Here is a 17216-nt window from a genome sequence, read left to right as displayed (position 1 = left end):
TTTTGTAGGATTCAGTTTAGCTGCATTTAAAAGAAACAAGAGGAAACTAGAGCTGGCAGAAAGGGTGGAAACAGATTTCATTCAACTAAAGAAAAGAAGACAATCAAGTGAAAAGGTCAGGAGGTATTTGAAATATTAATAATTAATGTGTTGTAATGATATATTTAGTCTGCATTTAGATACATAAGCTTCAGAATAGCACTATTTCATAATGCATGCCACATATGTACTCTTTAGAGTTTTCTAGTAGCCACATTTAAAAAAGTAAAAAGAAACAGATGAAACTAATTTTAATCCTTAAAAAATTTAAACTAATGAATCAAAACTATCACTTCAAAATGTAACCAATGAAAAAACTATTAGTGAGCTATTTTCTTTTTCTTTTTGGATTAAGTCTTCAAAAGCAATGTGTATTTTACACTTATAGCATGTCTCAATTATGACACTAAATTTTCATTGGAAATATTCAGCCTGTATAAAACAAACAGTTGAAAAAGTAGGTTTACATAACAAATTGCATTACAAACGTACTTAAGACTTTCCAACAATTGAATTGAATATCTTTTTAAATATAAAAATTAATTAAATGTAATAAAGTTAAAAACCGAGCTTCTCATTTGTCCTCACTGCATTATAACTGCTCAATAACTCCATTGGCCTATGGCCACTGCTTTGGTCCTTGAAGCTCTGGGTGAACATGGCTGTTCAGGGATAGAGTGTTTCAAGGAAATGTATGTATTGGATTCATGTAGGTTTTTTGTACATTCTAATTGCATGTCTCTGTTTCTTGTTCTTCTACATTCTTTGTTTGTATTTTATGCATTTGTGTGCCATTACGAGTCTGTGTGTGGCATTTCTTAGGTATTTTGGGAGACAGAAAAAAAGAATAAAAGCTATAACATTCTTGCTCAACCCATAGCTTTAAATTCTGTTAGCACCCAGGTCACAGTGGACTTCTCATGTCACATCATCACTTGATACATCTCCTTAATGTTGGCATCTCCTAATATTCTTTGTTGATTAGTCATCTAATTGCTTATATTCTGATTTATGCTTTCTGTCATATGGTTTAGTCATAAATGAATGCATACTCAACCATCTTTCATAGGGTTTTTTTTTTTTTTTTGCTTTTGTCCTTTTAGGCCTGAACCTGTGGCACATGGAGGTTCCCTGGCTAGGGGTCACAATGGAGCTGTAACTGCCATCCTCTGCCACAGCCACAGCAACATGGGATCCAAGCTGAATCTGTGACCTACACCACAGCTCATGGCAGTGCCGGATCCTTAACTCACTGAGTGAGGCCAGGGATTGAACCTTCATTCTCATGGATGCTAGGCAGATTGGTTTCTGCTGAGCCACGATGGGAACTTCTTTTTTTTTTTTTTTTTTTCGTCTGTCATAGTTTGAAATGTTTTTTCATAATGTTGCCACATGGGACAATTAACCAAATATTTTGGTCCAAACGTTTTTATTTTTCTGCCGGAGAAGAGTACGAATTTAGGAGGCAAATGAACAAATGAATAGGTAGGTGTTGGTGAAAATGGGTGGTAGTGTGGTTTTCTTTCTTGGGTTTTTGCATCCTGTGTGACATCTGAGTGAGCAAATTTTGGGCTTCTGTCCTTTAAAAAAATTGTGATAAAATTTGTATACAGTGAACAACGTAATTATTTTTATAAATGCATATTCCCATGTAACCCTTATTCCTCTCAAGATGTAGAACATTTCTGGTTCTTTTGTACTTCCTTCCAGCCATATTTCACCCTCTGTAGGCAACCACTGCTCTGGTTTTTTATCACCATAGATGTTTTGTGTTGCTCTTGACCTTTATATAATTGGAATAATGCATTATGTACCCTTTTCTGTTTGGTTTCTCTCAAAGAATGTTTTTGAGACATTGTCTCACAGCCTTATTCTTTTTCATTACTGAATAATATTCTGTAGTAGTATGAATCTACTGTAATTTATCCATTCTCCTGTTGATGGACATTTGTTTTGTTTCCAGGTTTTTACTGTTATGAATAAGGCTTCCATGAACATTCTTATACAGAAATTTTTTTTTTCATGGGTATCAGTTTAGGGTTTTTACGCATAGAAATATCAGTTGATTCATGGAGAGTATCTTCAGCTGATCTTTCAGAAGGTTAATTTTTTTTTACTCATGAAATCTATATTAAGCAGGTACTCTTAGTTTTGAGCTGAGTAGTAAGAAAATAATGATGAACAAGATGGAAAATTCCCGTTGTGGTTCAGTGGAAACAAATCTGACTGGTATCCACGAGGACACAGGTTTGATCCCTGGCCTCGCTCAGTGGGTTAAGGATCTGGCATTGCCATGAGCTGTGGTGTAGGTCCCAGACTCGGCTTGGATCCCACATTGCTGTGGCAGTGGTGTAGGCTGGTGGCTGTAGCTCCAACTTGACCCCTAGCCTGGGAACCTCCATATGCCGTGGGTGCGGCCCTAAAAAGATTAAAAAAAAAAAAAAGAAAGAAAGAAAGAAAGAAAGAAAGAAAACAAAACCAAGGTGGAAGAAATTCATAGTTTCTAGTGAAACTATATTTTAGTGACTAGAGACAGAACCATATAAACATATAATTAAGATAATTACCATATTTGGTAACTGTCGTAAAGCAAAGACAAAAGCACAGGATGATGTGATAGAAAGTAACTTGGAGGTGAGAGTTGGAAAGGAGGCTCACAGGAAGACTGCTTTAGTTAGAATGATCAACAGAGACTTCTCTGAGGGTGTAACATTTGAGGCGACATCTGAAAAAGGCAAAGTGAGTTTTATAAAAAGTCATTGGAAGAGTGCTCCAGGCAAAGTGGATTATAGGTGCGGTGGCCCTGGTGGGGCCTTGGCATAGTGGAAGAATGGGCCGTGTGCCCACAGCAGAGTGGGCAAGAGGGCAGGGATGTGTCTAACGCTGCAGAGGTGCTGGATGCCAGCTCCTTTAGGAGTTTCCACTTTTGTTCCATGAATAATGAGTAGCCAATGAAGAGTTAAAAGCAGAGAAGCAATGCTGCCCTCACATTCTCCAAAGTTCTTTCAGGCGGCTTTGTGGAAAATAGCGGGAGGCAAGAACAGAAGTGAGGAGACTAGTTACGGAGTACTACAGCTGAGAGATGACAGCATGTTAGAGGTGAAGATGGAGAGAAGTGAGAACATCAGGATATATTGGTGAGGGTTCCTAGAAAGACAGGAATCACTGGTGCCTTAAGGTATTGGTGAGATGGAGAGAGGAATTAAATGCTTTAGTTTTACTCATTGGGTGTTGCCGTTTCCAAAGGTGAGGAGAGCTGGAAAAATTCTGGCTTCATGGTGATGGCGGTGGGAAGTGAAAATCAGGAACTTTCTTTTTCCACATCCCCTTAATGGACTCGGATTAACCAATGCTTTCCATTTTCACCGTGAAACATATTATCTAATGCCAAAGCCTTCTAAACCCCCGAAGCGAACAGACCACTCATAGCATGCCATGTTCCTTTATGTTGAATTTTGTGCCACCAAGAGCCTCATTATGCTCATCATGGTTTTTATCATGGTAATTACATAATTTGTCAGGTCTCTTATAGACTAATGGATATTGAGTTTAAAAAGTTGTCTGCTTGAAAACTGAGAGACTTGTTTGCTTGAAAACCAACTAGAAAAAGCAGAGTGGGGCTATAAAAATTTGCTGTGATTAAGTATGGGCAAGCCAGCTGTAAACAATTGAGAAAAATCATAAAAATCTAGAAGTATTCTGCACTCAGAATGCATTATTAGTGTCTCAATATTCTTGTTCTATTTTGGATAAAATAAAACTTGAAATCATATGACAATCCAAGGTGTTATAGGAGAATGATATGGAACATTTATATATGGGCTTATGTTCAGAGAAGAGGCTTTTGTCTTATGGGAAAAGATTGGCTAGCGAATGAATGAATTTTGTGTTTTAAATAAAAAGGAAAATTTACAATGTCTTTTTTTTTTTTAAATGAGTCTCTGCTTCACCCAAAGTATATTCAGTTTTTGAAAAATTTAAACAAGCTTCTCATCAACTTAGTTAAGAGGATTTCTAATAAAAAGCTTGATGTGGCAGCAGGAAAGATTAATTATGGAGTTGGTCCTATGTGTGTGAAGTTAAGGGTAGGTCAGGAGGGAGTTTTCCACTTGGAAATTATTGGCACCCAAAGGAATATAAGTTCATGTGGCCAGATGACTCACCAAGGAGTGAGTGAAGAGAGAGGTCTGAAAACTGAACTCTGGGCCAGACCCTCATGTTCAAGTTGGGAGGAGGAGAAACCAGCAAAGGAGAAACCAGCAAAGGAGAAAGATGGAGCAGCCAGTGAGGCTGAGGTACCATCAGGAAGCTAGAGAGGAGTGTTCAAAGTTAGTCATCATTTGGGTCAAGTGCTGCTGAAAAAACAGGTTGGAGCACAGAGGACTGGCCATTGGATTTGGCACCTGCAGACTGTGGACCTGAATAGGGATAATTTCTGTGTCGTGGTGGAGTTTTAGACCAGCATGGAGTGGGTCCGTCAAGGAGAGCAAGGGCAAGATAGCTCTTTTGAGAAGTTTTACCGTGGGGTAGGGAGAGGGAGGGGAATGGGCTCCGGAGACCATACTGTTGTCAGTTACATTCTATGAATTCACTGGGTTAATTTCACCTATGAAGGCTCAGTTTCTTTATTTTTAACTGAAAATAGTCACAGGTTCCTATAATAGGGCCTTGGAACAGAAGTGTTAATGGACCTTCAAATGATTGTTGACTGTCACTGACTTAGGCACCATCCTTGCCTTTGCCATTGTTTGCTTTCATCTTTAAGGTCACTCAGCCAAAAAAGAAGGAAAACTGCTGGCAAAGATAGTTGCCCTGGGTGGAATCTTGTAATGGAGAAAGGGAGGCTAGTAAGGGAGGTCGGTAGTGGTGGGTGGAGTGGTTGAAATCAGGCAGGATTCAAATGGATTATTTTTCATACCTGAAATGACAGGGAAGTATTTTTAATATTCAGAATAGATCAACTTTAATGTGTATAAAGACCGTGTTTGACATTGGCCTCCAAAAATGACTAGGATCCAGCTCCTGTCTTTGAGGAAGGATGCTGGCCACAGGCTTTGTTTTAGAGACATTTGCAGCATAACCTTGGTAAAGGTAATGAAAATGTTCCCCAAAAGAAAAGACCACCAGGTAATGAGCCAATGGAACAGAAAATTAAAATTTTTCAGAGGAAGTATGGCAATTTTTTAAAGCTATGACAGGAAAAGACAAAGAGCTATTTTTAAAATCAGTCTGCATTTAGTTTATTTCTCCCTGTCATGTGTGTATAGTTTGAGTGTAGTTTTGGTTAGTCATCACTGACTAAGCCCCAGTACTACTGTGTGTTGTGGCTACACAAAAGAAGCTGTGAGTTGGGTATATAAGTATAATAAAAAGAATAGAATTTTTGGTAACTTTCGTAATGTTGTCATTTTTGGTTACTCAGTGTTGAAAGAGATAAATATTGTCTCGAGAGGAGCATACAGTGGAATAAATATTTTTAAGCCTGAAAATAAATACATTTAGAAATTTTTATTACATTAATATTTCTTGCTTTTCTTAAAAAAGTGATTGTACAGACATTGTCACAGTACTAATAGAAATCAAAATTAAATCAAGAAAATATTTAATCAGCTTGCTACCACAATTAATTAGAGTAGTTTTGTTTTCCTTAATCTTTGACCATTTACACTTAAAATTGACTTAGTTTAAAATAAGAATGGTTAGGAGTTCCTGTTGTGGCTCAGTGGTTTAAGGACCTGATGATGTTGCTGTGAAGATGCAGATTTGATCCCTGGCCTCATTCAGTGGGTTAAGGATCTGGCAGTGTCGCAAGCTGCAGCATAGGTTGCAGATGTGGCTCAGATCCAAGTGTTGTTGTAGCTGTGGCATAGGCCACAGCTGTAGCTCCGATTTGACCCCTGGCCCAGGAACTTCCATATGCCACAGGTGTGGCTATTAAAAAAAGGAAAAAAAAAAAAAAAAAAAAGAAAAAAAGAATCGTTAATCCATGGAATGCTTTTGGCTGCAAATAACAGAAAACTTGAGTGTGAATTAGAAACTGCTCCCTGGCCCTCTGCCTCATAATAAAAAATTTGGAGGTGAGTGGTTTACAAGTGTTCATTAGCTTAGGTTTCCAGTGATGCTAGAGCCAACATATCTGGAATTTCTCTTGGCTGTTTCTCTCATGGCTTTTGCCTTATGGATGTAATATGACTCCTACAGTTTTAGATGTCATATTTGTGTTCAAGGTGAGAAGAAGTGAGAGACCAAGGTGTGAAGAAGGGCGGGCATGAGAAGACTAATTCCAGAGGTGTTCATCACTTTTTAAAATCTGGGTTGCAGAAGTTTTCCAGAATCTCTCAATAGATTTCTCTTTATATTTTTTAGGCAGTAGTGGACAAAGGGCATGATTTCATCACGTGGCTATTCCCAACTGCAACGGGGCCTAGGAAATTGAGTGAATTTTCCTAATCACTATCTCATAGTTTGTGGCTTGCTCCTAGACATAATGTCCTCCCAAATAAAATCATTGTTTGTTGTCAAAGGAAGGAGAGGAGAGTGGTTGTTAGGTAGGTAATTTACAGTGTGTAATGTAAATGGAGAAATTTTTTTTAATCATCTTTCTCCCGACAACTAATATGTCTTTTGTTGCTACAAACAAATACTGTGTTAAGTATTGAACATAAATCAAATAAAAAGTTTGTCTTCACTTTTAGAATACATGGGGTTTAAGATATAATATTACAAAATAAGGAATATAAATTCTGAGTAACTGTCCATTCTTAATAATTGGCATCTCTGTTTTTTTTTTTTTTTTTTTGCTTTTCAGGGCCACACTTGTGGCATATGGAAGTTCCCAGGCCAGGGATTGAATTGGAGTTGCAGCTGCTGGCCTGTACCACAGCCATAGCAACACGGGATCCAAGCCACATCTGCGACCTATACCACAGCTCACGGCAATGCTGGATCCTTAACCTGTTGAGTGAGGCCAGGGATTGAACCCGAATTCTCATGGATACTAGTCGGATTTGTTCCTACTGCACCACAATCAGAACTCCCATGGCATCTCTGTTTTATCCATGCTTTTTGTGTGTGTGTGTGAGACTTAGAGGGAAGACATGCTAGAGAAAGAAAAAATTATTATTTACTTGTAGTGTTGTGTAATATAAAAATAGTAGTTGTTTACTTTCTGTTTCACTGCCCTCTCTGGGTAGACCCAACTTTTCTGGATTTTTCTTTACCCTTTCTTTCCCTTGTGATAGTCTGAACTTCCCATGGGAGTGCTGGACCATAAAAATGTGCAAGCCAAAACCGTACAAAGTGATCTTAATTGCAAAAAGTTGCACTTGTTCTGTGACCTTTAAACATTTCTGTTTTAAAACATTAACTCTTTCACTGTTGGTTTTAATATGTAGAGAAACAAACAAAAAAAGTAATTAAAATGAATATTTATTTAATACTAGAACATCAAATTAAAGTATGTTCTTTCTGTGTAGAAAACCCTTTACTGAGAGTAGGTTGAATAGTGCTTGCCTTTCTGTTATATAACTTATGATACCGGAGATCCCGTTGTGGCTCAGTGGTTAATGAATCGGACTAGCATCCATGAGGATGCAGGTTTGATCCTTGGCCTTGCTCAGTGGGTTAAGGATCCGGCGTTGCCGTGAGCTGTGGTGTAGGTTGCAGACTCTGCTTGGATCCCGAGTTGCTGTGGCTGTGGCTGGTGGCTACAGCTCTGATTGGACCCCTAGCCTGGGAGCCTCCATATGCCACGGGAGTGGCCCAAGAAAAGGCAAAAAGACAAAAAAAAAAAAAAAAAAAAAAAAAAACTTATGATACCGAGTGAGCATTTTTTTTTAATGTCAGATAAATTGTCAAACTCCTTTTTAATTTTGGATCAACTTTCAATATTTTGTGTTTTGCTGTTTCCATGTCGTGAAGTGTCTCTTAGAGTTCCTTTAATATCAACTTTTTTTTTTTTTTTTTTGGCCAATGTCACTTCCTTTGGGATGTCTTCATCCTCTTTGTCACAACTACCTTCCTTATTTATGTTGACAAGATTTTCTTCACCAAGTTCCTCTGACTGTAGATCTGGAGTCTCTTAAATGGTGGCAGTGTCAAAAATTCCCATGGTGATCTATTCCATTACTTTCATTTATTTTGTATTAGAATTTCATCCTGACATTATCACTTTTTGTTTCTTTGCTTCATTTTCATCTTAGTTGGCCAGTGCCCTTTTTCAATTGTCAGATTTTTTATAAAATGTCATGTGGATTTATCATTGGGAGACAAGGAGGCAACACAGCTACATGCTTTGCTGTCTGTGCCCAGTGACCCATTGGTGACAGACTTTGAAGGAAATGGCATGACTGCTCACTAATCATGATGCGCACCTGCTGTTTACCTGGTTTACATAATGATCTTTGAACTGGAGAGCTAGTAGTGAAGTTTGTACTTTATGTGATTACTCACAGTTACCATACTAGCTGAAATTTGAACTATGTTGTCAAGTGACTGGTATTAAGCTGCGGTAACTGAAATTTGTATTGAAACTGGAAAGCGAGGACTGTGTTTGTGAAAAGGAACTGGAACTGTTTGTCCTGTGGCATTTCCTTCAATCTGAGTTTTGCTGATCACATATTCACGGTGCAGTTCAGCATGCTCCTCTGGAGTTACAAAGGAATCCCTACACACTGGCATCCATCTTCTCCCCTGACAGTATTGCTGCGTATTCTCATTGTCTTTAGAATATTTATCAGTATTTCTTGTGGTGTGTATAATGGCATGATGACACTTTGTAAATTCACCTTTTGTTTTGATACAAAAGGTAAAAGGTAGTTGGGTTGGTATTAATCTTGATCATTTTTGGAAAAGGAAAACGTTCCTTTGGAATGAAGTGGTTAACTCATTGGCCAGTCATGGTTCTTAGCTGGTACTGCAGGACTGACTGAATTGTTACATAACTGAAAGGGTTGCTACCAAGAGGAGATGCTCACACTGGGAAAACAAAAGACTCAATGCACACCATAGTCTAGATTTCATAAATATCAGTTTCAAACAACTAACCCTGGCTATGACTAGAAGGGACTCTTTTATTCTTTAGAGCATTAAAAGAGGTTGGGGGTATTGTTTGATCTCAACATTTTTGATGTTTCAAGCCTCTTTTTTCTCTTCATTTTTCACAAGCATATTGTTGAAATAGTTTCCATGTCTTTTTCTTTAATAACAGATTTTACAGTTGGATGTACATGGTATTCTTTGCCTCCTCCCACCCCTTTTATGAAGTAATTTAAGTTTTCAATTAATTTCATTGTTTTTTTTTAGGTAAAACAGTGCTTGTATAGGGTAGTGAAATGAAAGATAATCAGGCCTTTTCCATTGTGTGAGTATCTTTCATTCTTTCATTTCTAATGAATAAGTTTAGAAACTCTTACAATGCTTTATACAATGTTGTATGTTCAAAACCACTCTAAAGAGATGCTACAACTTTTAATTTTGTGTTCTTTAGCCACCACATAGGGACATCAAATTGGCCACATGTTTCAGAAAGGAAATGTTGGGCCTTGCTTTGTGTGCTTCATATAAATATATTCTATTCTTTTGAAGTATATTGTGGGTAACATTTTTCCCTTTTATCCACCATCTTGAAATTATTATGTAAACGCTTAACTGTATCATACTAAATCACTGTATTTTTTGGGTGAGAGGTAGGTTAAGATCAAAGAAAATAAATGCACAAAAAAAAACATGTTTTCCTCAGATTGTTCTATTTGTACTTGTATACATGTCTGTGTATTATGTGTGCAAGGGAACAAGTAATTAGGCTTTTATAGAAATGTACTTGATCTGGAGTCTTGCCATGTTTCTCAAGAAGAAGGTTAATGCACAAATATGGGAGTAAACAGAAGTAAGAAACTCTTTGCCTTCTCTTTTACATAAAGAAATATACCTTTTATGTATGTTTCTACTTTATATATTTAAGTTTCATCCTATGGAGTGATTATCTTCCATTTGAAATTATTTATTTGAATTGTAAATAATATATTAGAAATTATGGAAGTTCCCATTGTGGCTCAGTGGAAATGAATCAGACTAGTATCCATGAGGACACAGGTTCGATCCCTGGCCTCAATCAGTGGATTAAAGATCTGGAGTTGTTGTGGCTGTGGCATAGGCCAGCAGCTGCAGCTCCGATTCAACCCCTAGTCCGGGAACCTCCATGTGACATGAGTGCGTCCCTCTCTCCTCCCCCTCCACAAAAAAAGAAATTATATTTTCCTGCCCTAAGACTGTTTTGATTACTGATTAAGCCTATAGAATTTACATGTAAATCAGTAAGTAGGTCAGTAACTTAAGTATATTATTAGATTACCACCACCTCAGACATTTATGTTGATTATAGAGCGTGATGATCACTATTCCTTTGCAATATAATTTGATGAGGTTTCTTTAAATGTCTAGGGTTTGCAGCATTTTATATCATTTTTTCAGTTATCTAACTTCAGAACTTTCAACCCTCGATAGGTGGACAATTGCAGTATTTTTTTTTTTTTTCTCTCCTTTTTCTGAAAAGGCTTCTAAGTTCTCATATTCAATAGCTGATAGTTTGGATTTCTTCCTAAGTCTCCTTAAACCCTTATGAAGCTATGCTGAATTTATACTGAGTCTTCAAGTTAAAGTGAGATAAGATTGAGGCTAGAAATCAGTGTGAACAGAACTTAACAGCTATTTTTATTTTGTAAGAGAAATAACCTGTGGTTTTCTAGGAGACTTGTTATAAGTTGACCTCAGATATTGAAAATTCTCCTTCCATTTTTAGTGTTCATCAGCTCTGTGGAGCCTCCTTTAAATTTGGTGTTTAACAGAATTACTCAGTGGAGGTGAAAAAAGAGCATTCTTTCATTATCATTGGGGTAATCTCAGCTGATCTTGTGTATGATGTGCAAATCACCATTTCATAGCTTTCCTAAAAGAAAATGCCTCCGGGGAATGGAATCTCATCGAGACTGCAGATAGAAGTCTTCTTACCTGGGAAGTGGCTGAGACTATGATGTTAAGAGCATCAGATTCTAACTTTAAAAATATATCCTTGTATGCTATCACCGTGCACTAATGACTTGTGTTGACCCATCACAGACGTAGTGGTGCTGACACACCTGTATAGCTAGTAGGATCAGCAGAATAGACCAAGAACATGGAAAGATGAATGTGCCCGTGCACCACCCCCTCCCCCCAGATCAATAATAAGTATGTTTCAGATCATAAGATCCATTGCTTAGTTAGATTGGGAGAAAACTATCTGGCGTTTTTAAAGTCTTGACTGGTTAATGACTACTTTTAAAAAAATTATAGTTGATTTACGATGTTCTGTCAATTTCTGCTGTATAGCAAAGCGACCCAGTCATGCATACATATATATATATATATACATTTTTTTTCTCATGTTATCTTCCATCATGTTCTCTTGGAATCATTTAAAGGTACAATTTGATTTTGTCATGACCCTCTTAAAGCTCTTCAGTCACCTTCAGCTGCTCTTATGAATAAAATATGGTCTCACAGGACTCTGTAGGAGCAAGTGCCTGTCTTTCTTTGCATGCTTTGCTCTCTTACCCTCAATCCAGGTTGCACTGTTAAGGTTCTGCATGAGTCAGGGCTTTTGTCTCCATGATTCCAGATCCCTGGAATATTGCCTCTCCCCTTGCTGCTGCTCCAGCTGCCTCTCTCTGAGTGTGTCATTGACTCTTTCTCTTCCCCTGGAGTGCAGGTTCCAGGAGGACAGGGATTGTATCTGTTTTGGTTACCATGGTTTCTTAACTTGGCAGATAATAAGTGCTCATCAAACATTGGTTTAACGAATACAGGCACTGTTTTTGTTTGTTTGTTTGTTTGTTTTGCTTGCTTCTTTTTGATGTATTTCCCACCCTCAAGTCCATATATTTTCACCCCTGATGGCTGGATGTTTGCAGTATCTTCATAACTGGCCTCCCTGCTTCTAGCCTTTTCCCATTCCTCTTTAATTCTGTGTATTATGCCAAGATGTATTTCCCTAAAAATACCTGCATTAGTTTTGTCCTTCTCTTGGGAGAAACTTTAATAGAATCTTTACTTTCTGTGGATTAAAACCCAAATTTTTAACCTGACTTTATGAACCCTCTTGAAACTTCTCCTAACTTATTTTTCTGTTATTTATCTTCTGGAATAATCTTTTTTTTTCTCTTATCAAATGCATTTCTCCATTTGATTTTTCATGAATTTGCTGAAAGTTCTTATTTATGAATTATGCTCATGTCTCTTTCCCTTTGTGGGATAAAATTATAGTTAATAATGGAATACTAGCCACTTCTCTCCCTACTGAAATTCTAATCCAAGTTCTTCTCTAAGGACCAGCTCAAATGCCATCCAGATCAAAACAAATTTCTTTCTTCTATATTGTAATGTATTGGGCACTCAATAAATGCTTGTTGAATTGAATTATCTACTTTATACCTTTGCCATTTTGAGATTGGTTTGTATGGTTGTTTTGTATTTGTCTAAGCATATGGAGATATGAGATTTTTTTTTTTTTAAATCCCCATCACAGTGCCTAGAAACCATGCCTTTACTCAATTAACATCACTAAGTTTTTTTTTTTTTTTTTTTTTTTTTCATTTTTGGCCACCCCATGGCATATGGAGTTCCCGGGCCAGAGATCAGATCCAAGCTGAAGTTGTGCCTTAAACCACAGTGGCGGCAATACTGGATCCTTAGCCCACTGTGCAGGACCAGGGATCAAACCTGCATCCCAGTGCTCCCAAGATGCCTCTCATCCGACTGTGCCACAGCGAGAACTCCAACATACTATCTTAAACACTGTCATCAGTGATTCTAATATTAATTTCAAGAGAGCAAAGCATATGTTATTTTCTTTAATTTTATAGCCTTTCAAGATAAGTTTGAATCTTTCATTTAATGCTTTCAAACATATTAGCCCAAAGCTATGCCTCACTTTTAACAATAAGCTTGTATTTGGAGATGTAATGAAAGAAGAGTTAGGTTATCAGAAATATTACTAATAATATTAAGTGAGGGAATAATTTTTGGAAAATAATGTCTTAGAAACAGCTCACAGTTGCTACCAACCATTCCAGAGGTGAGCCAGGAAGTGTCCACCAGGGGGCGTGCCCATCTAGCCATCCAGAGAAACTTGACCAAGTCCCTCTCCTGTCATGCAGGTAAAAATGCCTGTTTTACACATGTACTCTCTTTTTTTTTTCCTCCCTCTTTTTAGGGCCGCACCCATCGCATATGGAGGTTCCCAGGCTAGGGGTCAAATTGGAGCTGTAGCTGCTGGCCTACAACACAGCCACAGCAATGCCAGATCCGAGCTGCATCTGCGACCTACACCACAGCTCATGGCAACGCTGGATCTTTAACCCACTGAGCGAGGCCAGGGATCGAACCTGCGTCCTCATGGATGCTAGTCAGGTTTGTTAACCACTGAGCCACGACGGGAACTCCAAATGTATTAAACCATGACTTAATTTTTTTTCCCCCCTAGGAAAAAGAAAGGACCTTTATCAGAACACAGATTCCTATCCATTTCCTAGTACCTGTTTATTTTGGTTGTGTGATTTTCCAAGGAGGGTCGGAGGAAGGAATGGAAGTGGGGATTGCCTTATAAGCTGAGACAAATCTCTGAGGCTTGTGATTGTGCCTTTTTTTTTTTTTCCTTTTTCAGTGTTGAGAGCCTTTTCACTTTACAAGCATCGCCATCTCTTCTGTGGTCATTTTATGTCATTTGCTCAAGGGATAGGCAGTACTCCGTCTTCATGCTCCATTGATTTGTATCACTGGAAGTCACTCACAGGCCTTGCGGAATGCATGGGCTCTGAGTGGAGTTTCCACCAGAGGCCACAGCCTCACAGGATCTTCAGTTTTTCTTTCCAGTACCTGTTTTGCCTTGACTTCTGCATTGCCACCACCAAAAGGTTTATTGAGTACTGTTTATATTGCAAGTTTTTAAGTATGCTTTAGGGAGCAAGTAGAGAGGCCCCGGCTATTTTGTTTGGTTCAGAGGAAATCATGAGTTCCTGTCATGGCACAGTGGAAACGAATCCAATTAGGAACCGTGACATCGCGGGTTTGATTCCTGGCCTCGCTCAGTAGGTTAAGGATCCAGTGTTGCTGTGTGAGCTGTGGTGTAGGTCACAGATTCGGCTTGGGTCTGGCACTGCTGCAGCTGTGGTGTAGGCTAGCAGCTGTAGCTCCGATTAGACCCCTAGTTTGGCAACTTTCATATGCTGTGGGTGTGGCCCTAAAAAGCAAAAACAAAAACAAACAAAAAGAAAGGTGGGGGAGGGGAATCATGCCATTTGGTATGTGCTAGGAGAATGAAACCATCCATGAGAGCTCAAGGATTAGCAGGATGAAGAAATCACCACAAGCAGACTGAGTTTCTCATGTTAGGCTTTACGGAAGAAGCAGAATTTAAGCTGGGCGTTGAATAACAAGTCAAGTTTCCATAACTGTGTGAGGAGAAAGAGAAAGTCCTAGGTTTAGAAGCTTGTGAATGGGTAAGCTGGTTGCACTACAGAGTTCCTGCAGGACAGTGCTTATGGGGGTCAGGGAGGTAGCCTGAATGTGTGAGACCGTCTAGAGAGGTGTCATGGATGGCAGTACACATTCCATGTTCAGGTATTCAGAACCCCAAATGTGCAACACCAAAAATAGTACACTTGCTGGTCAAACCAAACTCTGGTTTTGGCAGCCTGCAATCTCCGGTGGGAACATGACAGTTGATAAGATTCAACTGTCCACAGAATTTGGCAAAGTAAAATAGAACATAGAGGAGCTAAGTCCACAGCCAGTCTGCCCTCTAAGTAAGGTTGCTGACCATCTGTTTGCAGTAACTGTACTTAGAAGCAAATAAGGAGAATATTTTGAAATACATATGAATGGGGGCTACCCTGATGGTCTTTGCATTAAACTCAGGCTTTTGAGTGTTGAAGAGTCTCTGAAAATGTCATTGAGCTTAATTTAAATGTTGTTAGCATTTCCGAGATATAGTACTGTCATAATTAGTTTAGAGAGTATTTTACCATCTAGAATATACTTAGCCCCTTCCTACTCTTTGAAATTCTCTTATTTATCTCTAATGTCTAGTAAGATTTTAATTTATTGAGGAACAAAAAGGAAATAAGTATAGGGGCATTTTGTGGGTTCTTTCTGCTTTTTAAAATGCTGATCTTGTTATATATTTATGATTTCGAGTAATAAATTCTGTTTTTGTGCATATACTTGTAATTATATGGTCAAATGAATATTACCATACTTTAAAAATCTCATATCAAAAAAGTCACTTATTACTGTGTTATTAAAGTCAGCGTCAAATATTGTTTTTCGCTTCAATGATCCATCCCGATTGTCATGGTGTTTCCTAGGCGGGAACAGACTCCAGATTGTGCAGCTTACCTTCTAGTCCTTTATCTGTTATTCCCCACTGCTTTAAGACTCAGTTCAAAGGGCAGTGGAGCTCTGGTCTTTAAAAGAAAAAGGGTAATTTTATCCAGAGAAGGTAAATGTAAGCTCTGAAATGAAAGACCAGAGGTCCAGACCATGACCAGGTGTTCCTGGAAAGAGCCAAATTGGACAACTAAATTGAAAAAGGTTGCCTGCTCTTATTAAAGAGACTTTGTTGCTGTCTATTTAATTAGTAAGGTCCTAGCTCTTTTACTTATGTGTTTTTAATCTGCCCAGGTAGTGGCATTCATAGCCTATTAGTGTGTGTGCTGGGAGCCTGTTGCACCCTCTCTGTGATGGAAGTCCTGTGATACACACGCCTCCATGAAGTGAAACCACTGAATAATCTTGATTCCCTTCTCCCTTGAACATGCTTCCCAGACTGCAGTGACTGATATTCAGATAGTGGACGATGGCCAGCTCTCTAGTAAAGTTAAAGTATTGTATGGGTATTAATTATTTAGAGCTTTTAGGACAGTGGGCTGGAATTAAAGCAACTGAACTTGTTAGTCAAAAATGAGAAGAGTGTGATCTGATGCGAGGATCAGAGGGCAGTCTAATAGGATGCGAGGGCAGTAAAGAAGTATTACCAAAAGAAACCAGGGAGTGGCAGAGTGTGTGACCAATAAATATAAAGGTTTATAATTTCTTTATAGATGCAGTGAGAGGCTTCATGTTTGATGGCAGGAGCTTAGAAGTTTGTCTGGAACACCAGACCAAGGGCATGCACAGCCTCCTGAAATCAAGATCACTTCCACATTGTGAGAAACGAGTCTGGACTTCAGTTTGGTTGTCATGGGGTCAGTGAAAGATTTCTCTGCAGTTGTTTGTGGATGTGCTTTCGGGACAGAACCCACTTAGGAGTGATGTGCAAAAGCATTCCTTTTAGGGAAGATCTAAGTAGGAAATAATCTGAGAAACATGTGAGATTGTAGGAAAAATGCTTTAGATATGCTGAGCCTGGATCATGGATAAACATTGAGCAAGAGGCAGTTTCAGAGGACAAGAAGTTTGAGTTTTTGGTGAGGTTCAACTAAAAAATATCTATTGCATGACTTTTTTTTTTTTCTTTTTTAGGGCCACACCCACAGCATATGGAGGTTCCCAGGCTAGGGGTTTGAATCAGAGCCGCAGCGGCTGGCCTACACCACAGCCACAGCAACGTGGGATCCAAGGTGCATCTGTGACCTACACCATGGCTCACGTCAATGCCAGATCTTTAACCCACTGAATGAGGCCAGGGATCAAACTGGCATCCTCATGGATACTAGTTGGGTTTATAACCCGCTGAGCCATAGTGGGAACCCTGTTTCATGACATTTTGTTAGTTATAGGTAGATGAGGGGCAAGACAAGCCACCAAAAGTCCTTTCAGGCTGCTAAAACAAAATACCAAACAAATTTTTTTTATCACAGTTCTGGCTGGGAAGTCCAGCATCCAGGCATACATAGATTTGTGGTTGGTTGGGGACCTGCTTTCTAAAGGGCCATCTTTTTGCTGTAAACTTTCATGGCAGAAGGGACAAGGGATTTTCTTGGGCATCTTCTAGAATGGCCTAAACTTATTCACAAAGGCTCTGCCTTCATGATCTGATCATCTTCCAGTGTCTCACCGCCTAATACCATCACCTTGGGGGTTAGAATTTCAACATGTGAATTTGGGAAGGATACACTCAGATCACGGCAATTACTTTCCCT

General features: G+C 38.7%; 1 protein-coding gene across 42 annotated transcripts in view; it reads left to right on the top strand.

The window, feature by feature from the left end:
• TASP1 (taspase 1) overlaps window positions 1-17216 on the top strand; it is a 392837-nt gene that overhangs the window by 73605 nt on the left and 302016 nt on the right. For 37 of the 42 annotated variants that reach the window (XR_014831932.1, XR_014831935.1, XR_014831943.1 and 34 more), the window contains one exon: window positions 9-115. Coding sequence is in view for 25 of the 42 variants with exons in the window: in XM_085003107.1 (XP_084859233.1) it covers window positions 9-115 (107 nt within the window). In the remaining 17 variants the exon portion in view is untranslated. Of the gene's footprint in view, window positions 1-8; window positions 1248-2337; window positions 5619-7686; window positions 10287-17216 lie in introns of those variants that run through there. The other 5 variants (XR_014831945.1, XR_014831946.1, XR_014831944.1 and 2 more) reach the window with 5 other exon arrangements.

The sequence above is a fragment of the Sus scrofa genome, chromosome 17 (assembly GCF_054392235.1).
Source record: "Sus scrofa isolate SSC_HxYL_T2T_F1_AM1 chromosome 17, Sscrofa_HxYL_maternal_Yorkshire_Landrace_v2.0, whole genome shotgun sequence".
In the NCBI taxonomy this organism is placed as follows: domain Eukaryota; kingdom Metazoa; phylum Chordata; class Mammalia; order Artiodactyla; family Suidae; genus Sus; species Sus scrofa.
The sequence above is the reverse complement of the archived record's forward strand: the minus strand, read 5'-3'. Positions and strand labels throughout refer to the sequence as shown.